Below are 12,770 nucleotides of genomic sequence, written 5' to 3'. Positions count from 1 at the left end.
TGAAAGTATATGCCTGAGGTGAAAATGGCAGCGTTTCTGTCATGATTTAACCTTATTGGAAACGACGTCCTTTGTTCTGTGTCTCTTTAGTTGAGGAATGAGCCAGTTCTTTGTGTTTATAAATGCTGGCTGGTCCTTGGCAAATAAACAGACAAAACCCCCAAAACACTGAAACAGCAACAACAAAAAACAACCGCCCAAAACTCAGAGTACAGATTGAGCATGTTGGAAAATGTGTTCTTTAAAAAGTTGTCCAGACAGTGAGAACTTAATATGGGTGAGAATTTCTTTGGAAAAGTCTTCTTTGCTAGGACTCCAATGACTTGTTGGTCTTGTGACAGTGAAACCTTGTGTGTTTCTTATTGTAATAATGTAAGTCACCTGTGTGGGCATACAGTTTTCTTTCCAATTTCAGATTGAGGGTAGGGTGTGTGCTAGTTGTGCTTCTAAAATTTGGGTAGTATAGGACTTTTGAACATTGCCTGTTTATTTACTGCTCGTCATTTGGAAGAGGACTCTCTTTCTCTGCCCCTTGCTGTGAAAGTGCTAGTTCTACCACTGATGGATTTATTTGGGGTCAAAGACCGCCCTTCCCCCACCCCTCAATTTTCGCTTTTATTGGTATCTACGAATCCAGTCCATTTGTAGTCCTTGAAGGACTCTCTTTGGGGCCCAGGAAGGGGGCTAGGAGAGTGTTTTGTTTCTCAAATTTCAGCTTAAGCCAGTCTTTTGGGAAAAAATAAAAAGCTACTCACGTCCCATGGCCTCTAGAATCTGGAGCAGAACTGTTGCGTCAACAGACCTCCGGTTAAGTAGGCAGGCATCAGATTGTGTCTCTGGGAAAAAGGAAGTGTGTCCCAGATAGCAGCTTCCGGGGCAGCTCCTGGTTGTCGCAGCGGAATCTGTGCTTCCCAGATGTTCTGGCCCCAGTGGTCTCTGTTCAGTCTCTCGGTCATGTCTGACTTTTTGCCACCCCATGGACTGCAGCACGCCAGGCTTCAGGAATTTGCTCAAACTCGAGTCCTTTGAGTCGGTGATGTCATCCAACCTTCTCATCCTCCGTCGCCCCCTTCTCCTCTTATCCTCAGTCTTTCCCAGCATCAGGGTCTTTTCCAGTGAGTCGGCTCTTGGCATCTTGTGGCCAGATTATTGGAGCTTCAGCTTCAGTATCAGTCCTTCCAATGACTATTTAAGGTTGATTTCCTTGAGAATTGATTGGTTTGATCTCCTTGCAGTCCAAGGGACTCTCAAGAGTCTTCTCCAGCACCAGTTTGGAAACATCAATTCTTTGGTGCTTAACCTTCTTTATGGTCCAACTCTCACAACCGTACATGACTACTGGAAAAATCATGGCTTTGACTGGATGGAGCTTTGTCGGCAAAGTAATGTTTCTGCTTTTTAATATACTGTCTAGGTTGGTCATAGCTTTTCTTCCACGGAGCAAGGGTCTTTGAATTTCATGGCTGCAGTCACCATCCACAGTGGTTTTGGAGCCCAAGAAAATAAAGTCTGTCATTGTTTCCATTGTTTTCCCATCTATGTACCATGAATTGGTGGGACTGGATGCCATCCATGGTCTTTGTTTTTTAAATGTTGAGTTTTAAGCCAGCTTTTTTACTCTCCTTTTCACCTTCATCAAGAGGATCTTTAGTTCCTCTTTGCTTCTGCCATTAGGGTGGTGGTGTTATCTGCATATCTGAGATTATTGTTATTTCTCCCAGTAGTCTTGCCCTCTTTTTACTTATTAAATTACATTCTAGGGGATCCTCTTGACCTAGGGATCGAACCCTGGTCTCCTGCATTGCAGGCAGATTCTTTACTGCCTGAGTCACCAGGGAAGCCCTAATTAGGTGCTAGGGTCCTTGAATATTAGAGGCGTGGTAAACTCCTTCCTGATAGCCCTCCCTTTCTCAAATAGCAAACACATGTGAAAAACATCGGCTAAAATCCTTCATGGATTTTCTTTAAGTCACCTAAAATGTCATTACTGGCACAAATTTATTCAAATTGTCAGAACTTGTAAGTGCTTGGGTGGAGAGGGTTCTTGTTTGTGCTTTTACTTAGGTTATATTCAGTTTCGTGGATTTATTTGTGGAAACGTGGATTTATTTGTGGAAACGTGATTGGTTGTAGTGCTTACAGGACCTCAGAGAGCAATTCCTTACCACTTGGAGAATCAAACCACGTTGGCCTAGACTGGTGTCTGCAGCTTGCAGTGGGGGTTAAACTGGTAGAAAGTTTGGGCTAACACGTTTTTCCTGAGTCTGTGAATTTTAGAAATGATTTAGAAGACTTTTGAAAAGCATCTATAAGTGCTGTCTCCTCTTGTTGTCAAGAAGTTTTAAAATAAATGCTTGTGTTTTGGTAATGAAGGGGTACATATATTGGATCTGAATGTACCTTTTCTCATTTTTAATGGGAAATATTTTGATAAAACAAAACTTGGCTAATGGTAAACTTGCTGACTTCTTGCCTTTTCTTATAAACATGCTTAAAGTGGTCTGAATAACAGTGCTACTAAAACAGCATCTGCATTGTTTTGATGGGGTATTGATTCCTTCTGTAGTGTTCAAAATTGCTTGCATGCCTCCCAGCAACAAATTCATATATGACAGACTTTACTGGAGAGGAGCATCCCAGATAAATGAAAGGCTAGTTTACTTTTCAGTAGCTCTGAAACTTTAAAATAAAAGTCGTGTTTTTAGAAATGTGGCCTTGAGGCACTAACACACTTGTATTTAGTGCATGAAGCTCTGCCAGTTATTTCTTAACAAAACCTAATCAGGGGGAACAAAAATCCTTATAGAGTTTATTTATTGATAGCTCTAAGCCACCAGAAAGAATATCCTGTTCCTCTTAATAAAATCCTGTAGGGCAGTTGTCTTTATTTTAATAGGAAAGTATTCGGGAAATTTGATTTTATCAAGGTAAACTCAAATGTTAGATATTGTAAGATTGAAGCTAACCTTGGAGGCTGGAAGAGGGAATGGTACTTAAAGTTCTTGCTAGTGATGCTCCCTTTTCCCCTCTTAGATAGAGAGGCATTATTTCTATTGCCTGTTACAACTCACTGTACAGCAAGAAACGAAGAAATTTGATTGGATCCTTAAATCAGGAAATGTAGCCTGCTCAAGTTTAGTTGCAGAGAGAAGACTGAAGATCATTAGTAAATAAAATAGTAGTCATTTTATTTACTAGTGAAAGGAATATGGAAATTATTTACTGTAACTCCTAATTGTTATGCTTGCTATTGTGGCAAAGTTAAGTGTGTTTGTCATGATTTCTGTGGTGGCTACATGATGCAAAACAAAACCTTGGCTCTTTCTGTCCTTTTAAGGTTTGTTAATGTCCTTTTTTGTTTGTTAATGAGGGAAATGAGTAAATAATAACAGAAAATTGAGGCCTCAACTGTCATACACTTTTTTCCATTGTTAAGATATTCCTTATGTCAAGCTTCTATTAGTTCTGTGTAAATCCAGTAGAGATAGCAAGTTATTTTGCTGAAAATGTCTTTTCCCCCCTGTGCAGTGAGAGTTGAATGTGAGAACAGATCTTAATAGATATAGTTACACAGTTTATTTTATCATGTATCACTTTATTGCTGTCTTCTAGAACATTGTTATACTAAATGTTCCAATAATGGAAATTTTATGCAGCTACTTCAAATGAAACAAATTTGCAAAAACTCAATTTTGGAATTCATTCCTTGAGGAGAGGGAAAAAAAAAAACTCACCATGCTGTGACCAAATTAGATTTCTGATATGTTGGCAACTTAACAAACAGTGTCATTTCCCGAAAACGGGGCTTGGGGTCCAGTGGAAATGTCAGTACTTCAGTCACTTGTAATGGGGGATATTTGCGGTTTAATATGATTGAATGGTTAAATTTTTATTTAAAAATGGTAATTAAAATTTGGTTTTGTACCTAATTAAAAATGGCTCGACATGGACTCAGCAGTGACTGTGTTCAGTTACAGGGGGCATCTTCTTTTCAAGAACTTGAGTTTGATTCTGGGAGGTGCGAGTTTTACTTACTGGAGCTCCTTTGTTTTGCAGAGATCATGATGCAGCCGTCCTTTTGGATTTCTTTTTAATAATGTGTGACCCTTCACCTTTGATCCCCTGACCTGCATTACCTTGGTAACCATTTCATTTTTTAATTTAATTTCATTTTTTGATTTTGGTGTACAAGCTGTAACATTTCATCTCTCAGAGTGTAACACGCTGATTTCCTCAAATAGAGATACCCCTTTGAGCGATAAACTTGCAAAATGCTGTCTTCGTTTTCTGTATTAAAATTCATTTCAGTTTTAAAAATAAAGTGTAATCTGTGTTTTCATCCTTTTAAAATTTTAAGTTTAATGAGTGCATTTCCCCACACAGTATATTTCCTCTTCTATTCATGTTTTGCAGTAGCCAGATGAACTTGGTGTTCCCATGTAACTTGCACACACCTCAGACACCCACATCTCCTCCCCACACCACTCCCATCCCTACCCCTGTGCCCCCGCCCCCCTCCCTTCCTCATGGTCACCACACACACCTCCCCACCATCACCACGGTCACCACACACCCCTTCCTTTGCAGATTCACTCTCCTTCTTTCAGAAATGGTGGCAACTTGAACTTAACTGGTCTCCGCTGCCACGTTCTACCACCTCACATGACATTTTATATTCTCAAGTGTTGGTAGAAGAAAAAGTTTAGCCCTTGAATTCCACGTATGGGCTGGAAGATAAGAAAGTTGTCTCACTCCCAAAATTCACGTTTCCCCCTTCTTCAGTATTTTATCCTTTATTTGAGATGTAAGTTAAGAGTGAATGACATTTCTAATGTGATCAGATGTGTCCTTTGCTGAAACCTGGTTAGTTGGCTCTGATGGTCCATACACCAGACTGACTGCTTTATGCCGCATGCTATTTCGTGACTGCTTTTCAGACAATGCATTTGCAACTGTATTCCACTTTTCAGAAAACTCTTATTCAAAAGCAAAAGAAAAACCCTGAAATTTAAAAATAAAAGTCAAACTTAAGTTAATTCTTTCAACTGGCAAGATATTCCTGAGAAATCATGTTCCTTAAAAAAAAGAAAAGAAATCATGTGACATCTCGTAGCATGGCCTGCTGAAGCACAGATTATTTTCTAAGTGTCTCATTATTTTATTCTCCAACATTTAATGCTGATGCTTTAATTGCACACAGCTGAAGCTGCTAAATGAGCACTGAAATGGATTTAAGTCCTCTCTGAGCTTTGTTGATACCTATAAAAGTTTATGTCATTCATTAGAACCACAAATTAAAATTAGTTGTAGTGAGCTGCTCATTGGAGATCGGAATGCTCACGAACACTTTTTCAGGCCTCCTTGCTCGTCTTTGTCTGTTATACTGAACGTACCTGGGAAACTGCCCTTGGCTTGTCGGGTGTCTTTTCACAGAATTGCAGAATGTCAGATCTGTGAAGTATGAGTAGGTAAAACATCCCATGGTTACAGAGCCAGAAAGGGCATGAATGTTCCAGGAGTGGGAACAGCTTACTTATCCAACCTTGCATTTTAAGGTGATTTTTTTTTAAATAATAATGCTTTCAGAGTTGTGTGGGAATGTTTTCCAGGCTGCATCCTTTTATTTGTTCCTCTCTAGCATGAGAAGAAGGATAACGTGTGGCTCAGAGTTTACTGAACAGACATGGCAGGGCTGGAGGGGCTGTGAGCGGTGGGCTGATCCACTCTCCTTGCTAAAGCAGTCCTATGCCTGCCCGACTCCCTAGGGGGAGCTGGCTGCTGGAGCCCAGAGAGTCCCAGCTCCCTGTTGACAGAATCAGGGCCTCTTGACATCTCTCCGAAGGCTGCCAGGTCCTCTGGAGACAGTCAGACACTTTAAGTCCAGTAGGAGCTGAGGAGGCAGTTAATAGGCACCCAGGAGAAATGTCTTTATTGTGATAATTTTTATTTTGCAATATAGTCAGAGAGAGCTGGTATACATACGGTCACATTTGTTACCTATTGTCAGTGAGCAGCGCTTACTTGGTTAGTATTTAGGAATTCTAGTGAGTTGTAAGTCACCTGGATGTCGTTTTTGTGAGCATGAGTCGGTGAGAAAACCCTAGGCTAAGAGTCAGAAGACCTGCTTTGGACCGGCAGGGTCTCTGGATGTGCCAGGGGTCTCTTGTGAGGTAGCGACGCACAAGACTCAAAAACTCAAATAGAAAGACTTCAAAAGGCTTTCATGTTGTGGTTGAAATCAGTGAAATCATTTGTTCCACTTAATGTACAGGGGTTTGTAGAACATTTCATTGATTCGACTTCAGTTTTATCCTGTGTGAAACATGGGGACTGTATGTCTCCTACTAGCTTTTTAGGGTTGTTGGCAGGATAAATGAAAATGCATGATGGACACCCTGGGAGCCCAGAATAAAGGTGTCTTTGAAATCGAACCTCATGCGAGGGCTGTGCTCTTGGCAGCCGCAGTCTTTATGCTGCGAAGACATGGTAGTGAGAGCTCTGGTGATCGGTCGGGAGCTCGGCCGCCTTGCGTGGAATCCTGCCTCCCGCCTTGGCCCTTCGCAGGTGGCGTGGCGGAGACCATCATCTAACCTTTCTGTGCCTCAGTTTCCTCCTCTTTAAAATAGAGTTGATGGGGCTTCCCTGGTGGCCTAGCAGTAAAGAATCCGCTTGTAATGCAGTAGACATGAGTTCGATCCCTGGGTTGGGAAGATCCTCATGGAAAATTTGCCTTGCACAAAACTGGTCCCCGGTGGCAAAAAGGTTGGGGACCACTGGTTTATGGGAATAACCAGTGCTAGTTCAGATGCTTCAAGTTAAATCTGGGTTCTTAACCAGTTAACAAGACAAGTTTAGATAATTAAGAGCCTGTTGGCCCTTTAATGATAGGTTCTTTGGTTTTGGCTAATTTAGGCTAAATTAGGAGACACACGAAAGACCCGTGGGCGAGACCCCCATCTTTTGCTTAGTCAGCACTTGCTCGTTCTCTCTTAGCTTCAGTCAGCTGTCTAGTGAGCTGGAGAGTCAGAAAGCGTTGAGAGGCTTTTGCTTTGCGGTGAGAGGCTTCAGTGCTCCATCCTCAGGAGAATAAGGAAGAAGGAAGTCACTGCTGTGTGTCAGGTTTCCCCAAGTGTTTCCACATAATTACCTGCATTTATCTATGAGGTCCATGGTGTTTGTTAACTCCGCCTGGCCCCTGAGAACACCGATGCACAGGCAGGTTAAATGAGCTCCTTTGGGGTCACCCCTAGTGAGTCGCAAAAAGAGTCCAGGACTTCAGTCCAGGTACTGCCCTTCCAGGACCCGCTGCCTTGCGTTTGCTGGCAAACCTGGCGGCTCCCCTGGCAGGAAATTCTGCCCTCCTCTGCACACATTCCTGTCCCTCAGCTACCAGCACCCCTGCCTTGGTCAGGCCTTCAGTGCCCTGGGCAGGAAGGCCCTGCCTTCACATGGCGCCTGGAGGGGCTCTGGGCAGTGGCTTCCTTGCTCTTGCTCTGTACCACACATCCAGCTTTAAATCGTGGAGCCCTGACCCCATCCCAGTCTTGGGGCTGCCAGTTCAGAGAAACCGTTGATCAGCAGCGTGGAGAGACACGGGATGTTTATGGTATTTACAGCAAGGCATACCTGGAACTGATGTGTGCACATGTGGATCTTCCTGTTGTTGAGTTGCAGTGTAAACTACAGTGGCCTTTATGGGTAGTTTGGTGGTTTACCCACCAGCCGCCTTCCTGTGGGAGGAGAGAGTCCATCTGACCTCAGTAGGAGGTAGTCTTCTGAGAGCGGGCATCTTACCATCACAGAAACTAGGTTGGAGATTGCTTGTGGGGCAAAATGAAGCAGTGGGTGGTCTCTCCTTTGCCTTTTCACTCTCTTTTCTGTCCCTGTCTTGTGTGCATTTATTCTTCAGTCCCTCCTTTCCTCTCCTCCCCACCCCTTCTCTTTCTTATCCTCACCCTGTTTCACTTTTTCTCCATCATGTACCAGATACTTCTGAATGTATCTGTCATCAGGCTTTAAACACTTGAAATCCTGCAAGGGGCCTGGTGTTTCTCGTAGTTGATTCGATGTGTCCTGGGACTTGTCTTTCAGAGGTGAAGGTGCTCCCTGAGTCACTCCAGAAGTTGTCAGATTTTGTTTGTGATCGTCAGCCTTGAGTTGGGTGGTATATCTCGGGTAGGTAATTTGGCATGGCTGTCTGAGAAGCGCCATCACTAACTGGGACCGAGTGCGGGGCAGTGATGGACTGGCCCCTCTAGAGGCACCTGCGTCCAGCTTGCAGTGTGTTTGCTGCTGGAAGGTCTGAGGCCAGGTGTCAGGGCCCCCGTTTGGTGCTGAGGAGCTGCTCCTGGGGAGGACAGGCCCTCCCCAGAGGCCTTTAGCCCACTCAGTTGTGCTGCCCGGGGTGTGTGGGTGTCCTGTGGCCATGCCTGTGGCCTGTGTGCCTTGGGAGGTGACAGGAAGTGCCCAACCCTGGTGGGTAGGGTGGTGGAGGAGGGGCTGAGGAGACCACTTAGGGGCAGTTCTGATGGCATTTAACCCCTCAGGAGGCAGTGAGGAGGATAAGAAACATGGTCCAACTGTGGAAGATACTTTTGCCATTCTTCAGTGAACATCTGCCCTCGTCAGCAGGGGGGTGACCACTGGCTGAGGCGGCGGTGGGGTTGCTGCACAGTCAGAGCACGTGGAATGCAGCTCCTGTCTGTTCTCATTGGCGGTTGTCCTCTCCCGGGAAACGGGGGCCCTGGTTGCCATGGCAGCCAGGTGACACGCCTCAGAATCACAGGCTTTAGACCATGGGACAGATGTGAGTGCCCGCACAGCACGTGGATGGTCAGCCTGTGATGCCCCAGTCTTCCCCTCTCTCCTTACAGATCCTTTGGAGTGTTTTTTCCCCTCTCAGCCCCTTGTTTCTCCCCGTGGGAGAAGCCAGAGGACTTTTCTCCTCCTTCTGTAGTGGTGGGAGAAGGACTGACAGCGAGGGGGGCAAGTTGGTGGCAGCATTTGACTCTGGGTTTCTCTTACCTGCCCTGGCATGTATTCCACCGTCTGACACGAGTGCTGGCATGTAAGAGACACCCAGCCAACGTTCACTCTCCTTTCAGCTCTCATTAGCACAGGTAATTAAGAACAGGAGCTGATAGACAGCACATATCTGTGCAGAGATATATCTGTAATTAAAGTTTTAATTAAAGAAACACCAGACCAGGCAGATGGTTCTGATGCCCGCATCCTGTAAACCAAACAACCACGGCTTTTCGATCTTGCAAACAAGCAGAGCAGAGTAGCGACAGCGCTCCCAGAAGTAGACCAGAAGGCAGAGGTCGTCTTATTAACTAGCCACAGTTGAATCTTGGTAGCACTCTCTGCTACACCAAACCCAGAGATAATCATCACAGTTTGAAATGGAAATTCAGTACATCGAAGTTATGTCCCAACCAAAGCCTTTAAGCCTCCAGTCAAGGGCATTACCAGAGCCCAGCTGGTATATCACAAGGCATGTGGTTTTGTGCTAGATCACAAAAGCTGACAAAGTGTTATTTGGGATCATCAGCTAAATACAGTATTAAATTAGAGAGCTACCATCCTGACTGTTCAGGTTTGGCTCCCTGTGTAGCAGGGCAGGACAGAGCTGGGACGGATGTCGCCTGCCTCCTGTGTGTCCTCTGTTCCGGGTCATAGTGACCTCAGTGGCCAGCCAGCTGCAGAATGAAAAAAATGAAACCATTCCTGGGTTAACAGGAAAAGATGAATTTCAGGTCTTGTCACTTCTGAGAAAAACCCGCCCCCAGGCTGTGTCCCTGTCATTAGGAGGCAGGAGCCACCTAGGAGGTGGGCAGGCAGTTCACTCTGACCTCTGGGGTTCTTCCCCCACCGACCCCCCTAGTTTCTTACCCTTCCTCATAATCACTTACGTATCCAGGCACATGGTTTTCTGACATTCATTGCAGGGAGGCACTTCTACACCTGAATTCTCTGCTAATGGACATAGATGTGTTTTTTACCACCGACATCTCACTCACTCGTTCCCACTTGGTAGAACCAACACTAAAGGTGTTCATTTCTTATTTCATGGAGAAGCATTTTAAAGGGTCAGGAGAGTAGTTGTCTACTCTGGCGGGTGACCATGTTGTCCTGTGTCTTTAAAGGAAGTAGGATTCTCACTGGAAGAAGAGCCATGTTACACCAGAACATGTATGAGTGTTAATATCTTCCCATTAAAGGCCCGTCCCCAGGATGTTGGGACTCGTAGTACTTTAGCTCATGTTAGTACTGTTTATCAGTCAGAACTCAGTCATCTTAGGAGAGCTGCCGTATCCGTGGTACTGTGGTGGTTGTGAGTGTTGGGGATGTGTGATGGGTGGATGGAAGTTTTTTTTTTAACCACCGTTTTGCTCAGGAAAGACTTTCATTTGATGAGATGTTCTTTTTTTAGAAGTCAGTTAAGTGTCAGCTGCTTTGACTAAATAGTCTTTTGTGCTTGTGCCCAGGAAGTGTTGTTAGACCTGTACAGAGCTGTGCTGCTAGGCATTAAGTTGGTGTTTTACTTGTGGAATTGGAATCTGACTATGGGGTCTGTTTCTTCTGTAACTTGGTTAGAGACCCAAACACGTGAGCCCTGAGTATACAGCACAGTTTGTGATTATAAGAGACTTTCTATGAGTGACACTGCTGCCCCTCAGAGCCTGGCTTTGAGGGCTCACGTCCAGGTTTCACCCTGAAGAAAAACACCAGCAGCCCACCTGGAATAGTCAGGGTTTTTTTCTCTTGCTGCGGTGGGTTTTTAAGGGAGTTTTGCTGTCCCCGATACCTGTTTGACGTTGGGGGCTAGGGGAGTGTTCTCCACTCCTCGAGAGAGACTTAAATTCAAAACATTTATCCACTCGTCCCATAAATACTTACCCAGTGCCTAGTAGCAGGCACTGTCCTAGGTACAGGAGTAAAGCAGTAAACAAAGCGAGGCCTGCTTTCAAAGAGCCTCTTTTCTGGTTGGCCAGGAGGAGTTACAAACAAACAAACAAAAAGGTGACAGTGAGTGACTACATACCCCACACTGATGGCCCCATCAGCGCTCAGAACACTGAGGAGACAGGCGCTGTTACTGTCCCTGTTTCACACAGAGGGAAACTGAGGCATGGAGAGGGTAAAAGTAACTCACCCAGGGTCACAGTACCAGTGCTGTTGGCAGTCCAGCCCAGGTTGTCTGCCTCCAGGTTTCATGAACACTGTGCCATCTTGTTTGCCTGTTAAAAAATGGCCTAATCTGTTTATTTCTACCTGAATAAAGAAATAAATACTGTATGATAATAAGTGCGACAAAGAACAGTGAATGTTCTAGATGTTGACGTGGGTGTGTGTGCACATGGGTGCTGCCTTGGCTGGTGTGGCGGGAGCAGGTGTCTCTCCTACGGCGATTTGAAGGAAGTGGCACTGTGATTCATGTAGATATCCGGGCGGAGGGTACTCCAAGCAGTGGGAATAATAACAAAAGCAAAGGTCCCAGGGTAGTTGTGGGCTCAGCAATAGCAAAGGAGAAGCAAAAAGGCCTCTGTGGTCGCACTGGGTAAGGACAGTGGAGGGGCGCAGATGAGGTGGTTGGGCCTTGTAGGGCGTGGGCAGTTCTTTGGTTTTACTGAATCAGAAGAGGAGCCAGCCAAGAATTTTTTTTTTTTTTTTTTTCAGCCAAGAATTTTTGAGCAGGAAAATGACATGATTAAAACGATCACTTTGGGAGTTTCCCTGGTAATCCACTGGCTAAGACTCTGAGTTTCCACTGTAGGGCGCACGGGTTCGGTCTGCTCGTCAGGGAACTAAGATTCCAAATGCTGCATGGCTTGGCCAAAACTATATATATATATGTATGTAAGGGGATCACTTTCCATGCAGTGCAGAAAGTAGTTTAGGGCAAAGGTTGGCTTACCTTGGCCCCAGGGCCAAATCCAGCTGCTGCCTGTTTCTGGGCAGCCAGCAAACCGAGGATGTTCTTTACATTGCTAGAGGGTTGGGAAAGAAGTAAGATGACTAAGAATATTCTGTGACACATGAAACTTATATGGAATTCAGGTTTCCGTGTCCGTTCAAGCTCCAGTTTTATTGGCACAGAGCCACGCTCACTTGTCTGCGTAGTATGTGAGGCTGCTTTCAAGCCGCGACAGCCAAGTTGAGTAGTTGCAACAGAGACCATCTGGCCCACAGAGCCTGAGATATTTACTCTCTGGCTCTTTAAGAAAAAGTTTGTTGATCCCTGGTTTAGGGGGGCCAGGGATGGAGGCAGGGAGACTCGTGAAGAGACTGTTGCAGAGGCCTGTGGTGGCTCGTCTGGACCAGGGCAGTGAGAAGCGGTCAGATGCTGGATGCATTTCAGGGGAAGAGCTGAGTGGTTGTCTGCAAACATGAGGAGTTGGGGATGATGCCAATGTTTTTGCACCGAGCAACTGGAAATGCAGTTCCCATTCACTGAGATGGGGAAGACTGTGGGAGCAGCAGGTGAGGGAGATGGGCGAGGAGACACCCCTGTGCTGTGTTAAGGTCACGATGCCATGTGGATAGGTGCAGTAGGCGGGCAGTTTAGAGGAGGGATTTCGACTTGAGCCAGGCTCCTCACTGTTGTCAGTGGATCGAAGGGTTGTAAAACTCTGGAGTAAATGGAATCTGGTAGGGGGTGTGTATGGATGGAGCACAGGGGTACTCAGTGATGAGAGGAAGGGGAGAAGGGAGTGAAGGAGGTGAGAAGGAACTCCACAGAGGGAAACCAGGAAAGTAGAGTGTCC

The 12,770-nt window shown here is 45.3% G+C and overlaps 1 protein-coding gene across 4 annotated transcripts in view; it reads left to right on the top strand.

Annotated features, from left to right (window-relative positions):
• Positions 1–12,770, top strand: part of CAMTA1 (calmodulin binding transcription activator 1) — a 992,433-nt gene that overhangs the window by 80,003 nt on the left and 899,660 nt on the right. For 2 of the 4 annotated variants that reach the window (XR_011560832.1, XM_070768276.1), the window contains one exon: positions 4,057–4,321. The exons of the other annotated variants lie outside the window; for them this stretch is intronic. Coding sequence is in view for 1 of the 2 variants with exons in the window: in XM_070768276.1 (XP_070624377.1) it covers positions 4,057–4,065 (9 nt within the window). In the remaining variant the exon portion in view is untranslated. Of the gene's footprint in view, positions 1–4,056; positions 4,322–12,770 lie in introns of those variants that run through there. 4 annotated transcript variants of the gene reach the window in all.

The sequence above is a fragment of the Bos indicus genome, chromosome 16 (assembly GCF_029378745.1).
Source record: "Bos indicus isolate NIAB-ARS_2022 breed Sahiwal x Tharparkar chromosome 16, NIAB-ARS_B.indTharparkar_mat_pri_1.0, whole genome shotgun sequence".
Classification (NCBI taxonomy): Eukaryota; Metazoa; Chordata; class Mammalia; order Artiodactyla; family Bovidae; genus Bos; species Bos indicus.
This window is presented reverse-complemented; position numbering and strand designations above follow the sequence as displayed.